The sequence below is a fragment of the Gregarina niphandrodes genome (assembly GCF_000223845.1).
Source record: "Gregarina niphandrodes unplaced genomic scaffold scaffold00040, whole genome shotgun sequence".
NCBI classification, from domain to species: domain Eukaryota; phylum Apicomplexa; class Conoidasida; order Eugregarinorida; family Gregarinidae; genus Gregarina; species Gregarina niphandrodes.
The window spans coordinates 30,300-32,985 of record NW_011646043.1 but is presented as its reverse complement, the minus strand read 5'-3'; the positions used below and the strand labels follow the sequence as shown (position 1 = coordinate 32,985).

The 2,686-nt window shown below is 52.2% G+C and overlaps 1 protein-coding gene across 1 annotated transcript; it reads left to right on the top strand.

Annotated features, from left to right (window-relative positions):
• Nucleotides 1-176: 176 nt before the first annotated feature.
• GNI_144730 (acetyl-CoA carboxylase) lies at nt 177-2,663 on the top strand (the record flags this gene model as incomplete). Its single annotated transcript, XM_011135837.1, has 2 exons — nt 177-399; nt 463-2,663. The coding sequence occupies 2 exons, from the start codon at nt 177-179 to the stop codon at nt 2,661-2,663; spliced, it is 2,424 nt and encodes an 807-aa protein (XP_011134139.1).
• Between the last annotated feature and the right edge of the window lie 23 nt (nt 2,664-2,686).

Here is a 2,686-nt window from a genome sequence, read left to right as displayed (position 1 = left end):
CCCCCCCCTGCTCCTCCTCCCGCCCATTTTGGGCCCCGCTCAAATTTATTGAACCTAAGGATGCGGCGGCGGCGGCGGCGGCGCTGCACAACACAATCATTTTTTGGCGGGCTGCGAAGGTAGAGAAGTTATAAAAGTTTACTTGTTGGAGTAATCTGTCTGCACAAGAGACTAAGATGCAGACAGGAAGTGCGGAGAGCACGGTTGCCCCAGGGGATTCATTACCGGGGTCACGGGAGCCGAGCAGCAAGACAAGTTTTAACTCCTTACAGGAGTTCTGGGATTATCACCAGGTGCCGCATCGAATAAAGCGAATTCTAATCGCGAACAACGGAAATGCGGCAGCCAAGTGCACGATGTCTCTCCGGTCATGGTGTCTGAAGACGTTCTCGAATGAAAGTGAGTTGTCACTTTTATGTGTGTGTACAAACACGGTAGCGTGTGCGACAAGTATGTGTGCAGATGAGTTGGAGTTGGTGGGTATGGCGACGCCTGAGGATGAGCAGTCGAACGCGGACTATATTTCTAAGTGCGATTACATAGCGAAGGTGCCGGGTGGGAGCAATAATTACAATTACGCGAACATCGATCGGATCCGCGAGATTGCAGCAGAATGGAAGTGTGAGGCTGTGTGGCCGGGTTGGGGTCACGCGAGCGAGAACGAGGAGTTACCTCGTGCATTAGAGGAGGAGGGCGTGGTATGGGTGGGTCCCCGTGCGAGCACAATGTCTGCATTGGGCTGTAAGATAGGGAGTACGATAATTGCACAGAGCATTGGTGTCCCGACGGTTCCATGGAGTGGGAGTGGTGTGCAGGCAGAGTGTGTGTCGGGTACTTGGTGTGTGTCTGAGGAGGCGAAGTTGCGTGCGTGTGTCGGTTCGGGTGAGGCTTTATTAGAGCTAGTAGATTGTGGTGCCCTGGGGGGCTTCCCGCTTATGATCAAGGCTGCCTTGGGTGGTGGTGGTAAGGGCATTCGAGTTGTCCACGCGCGGGAGGAGGCGCTGGCCGCCTTCCGTCAGGTCACCATGGAGGTCCAGGGCTCCAGCGTGTTCGCCATGCAATGTTTGACTCGCTGTCGACATCTGGAAGTCCAAGTAATTGCAGACAGATACGGACATACACTTGCGTGCGGCACACGTGATTGCACCATCCAACGACGACACCAGAAGATTATTGAAGAGGGCCCGCCAACATGTTGCGACCGGAGTGTCCTGGATGCCTTACAAAAGTGCGCAGTCGATCTAGTCGCGGCTGTGCGTTACGTCAATGCCGCCACTGTTGAGTTTCTTTACGACGCAGAAAAGAATCATTTCTACTTTTTGGAGGTGAACGCCCGTCTGCAAGTGGAGCATGTAGTCACCGAAATGCTCATCGATGTCAACCTGCCAGCGGCCCAGCTTCAAGTCGCCATGGGTCTGCCACTGGCACATATCGCAGACATCGCAGACTTTTTGCGACGTGGCCCTCCCGTGGCTCCAAGACATTGTATAGCGGCACGAATTACCGCAGAAGATGCTGAGAAAAATTTCCAGCCGACCAATGGCACAGTACTCGAACTACACTTCACTTCCAGCCCTCACGTCTGGGGCTATTTCTCCATCGGCTCCCCACCCTCCCGCGTACACCAGTACTCAGACTCCCAATTCGGCCACCTCTTTGCCACCGGACGTGATCGAGAAAGTACCCGAAAGGAAATGTTGCTATCACTGAGAAGACTTGTAATTCGTGGCGAAATTAGCACGAACGTAGTTGCTTTGCAACAAATATTGGAGAGCGGGGATTTCATTCGAGGTCATACACACACTCAGTGGCTCGAACAGTCACGTGTATGCTCCCATCCAGCCGGTTCCCATGTCGCCGTCCCTAGGTCTACATCTGCTTCTGCCCACGGACCTGCTCCTGCCCACGAGCCTGCTCCTGCCCACGACCCTGCTCCTGCTTCTGCCCACGTTTCTGGGCCCAATGGCACGGGGGTTGGTGAGGGCGTATTGAACTTCGTACTATACGCGGGTGTGTATAAAGCGGCTTGTCATTTCCGGAGGGATGCACAGGCATTTGTAGGGAAGATAACTCAGGGCCAAGTACCACCAACATTAGAGGATGTAGCAGTGTTCGACTTAGTGGACAAACATAACGTAAAGTATCGCTTGGAATGTTGTACTGCAGGTCCTAATACAATTCGCGTCTATTTAAATGACAGTTGGACTGACGTAGAATACAATGATCTTAGCAACAATCGTGATGGTGACCAATTTACCTCCTGGTATTTTCTTGTTGGTGGTGTAGATGGTCGTCATCGTCGTGTAGGTTATCAAGAAGATCGCACTCAAGATCTATTGAAAGTCACTGTTGGGCATCAGACGTGCACATTCACCAAAGAGAAGGACCCATCACAATTCCGCGCTCCATACTCAGCCAAACTCGTACGATGGCTTGTACCCAATGGTTCTACTGTTCAAAAATCCACACCTCTAGCCGAAATTGAAATGATGAAAATGTACCTACAACTACACTCAGAATCTGCCGGCATAATCACACATGCACTCTCAGAAGGAGCCGTCTTCCAAGCTGGTGATCTACTAGCCACCCTGCAATTAGACGACGGCCAGGTCTTTGAACGACCAAAATTCTTCAACGGCAAATTCCCCAACCCCGCACCTTGAACAACTGTCTAGTCCACGGACAG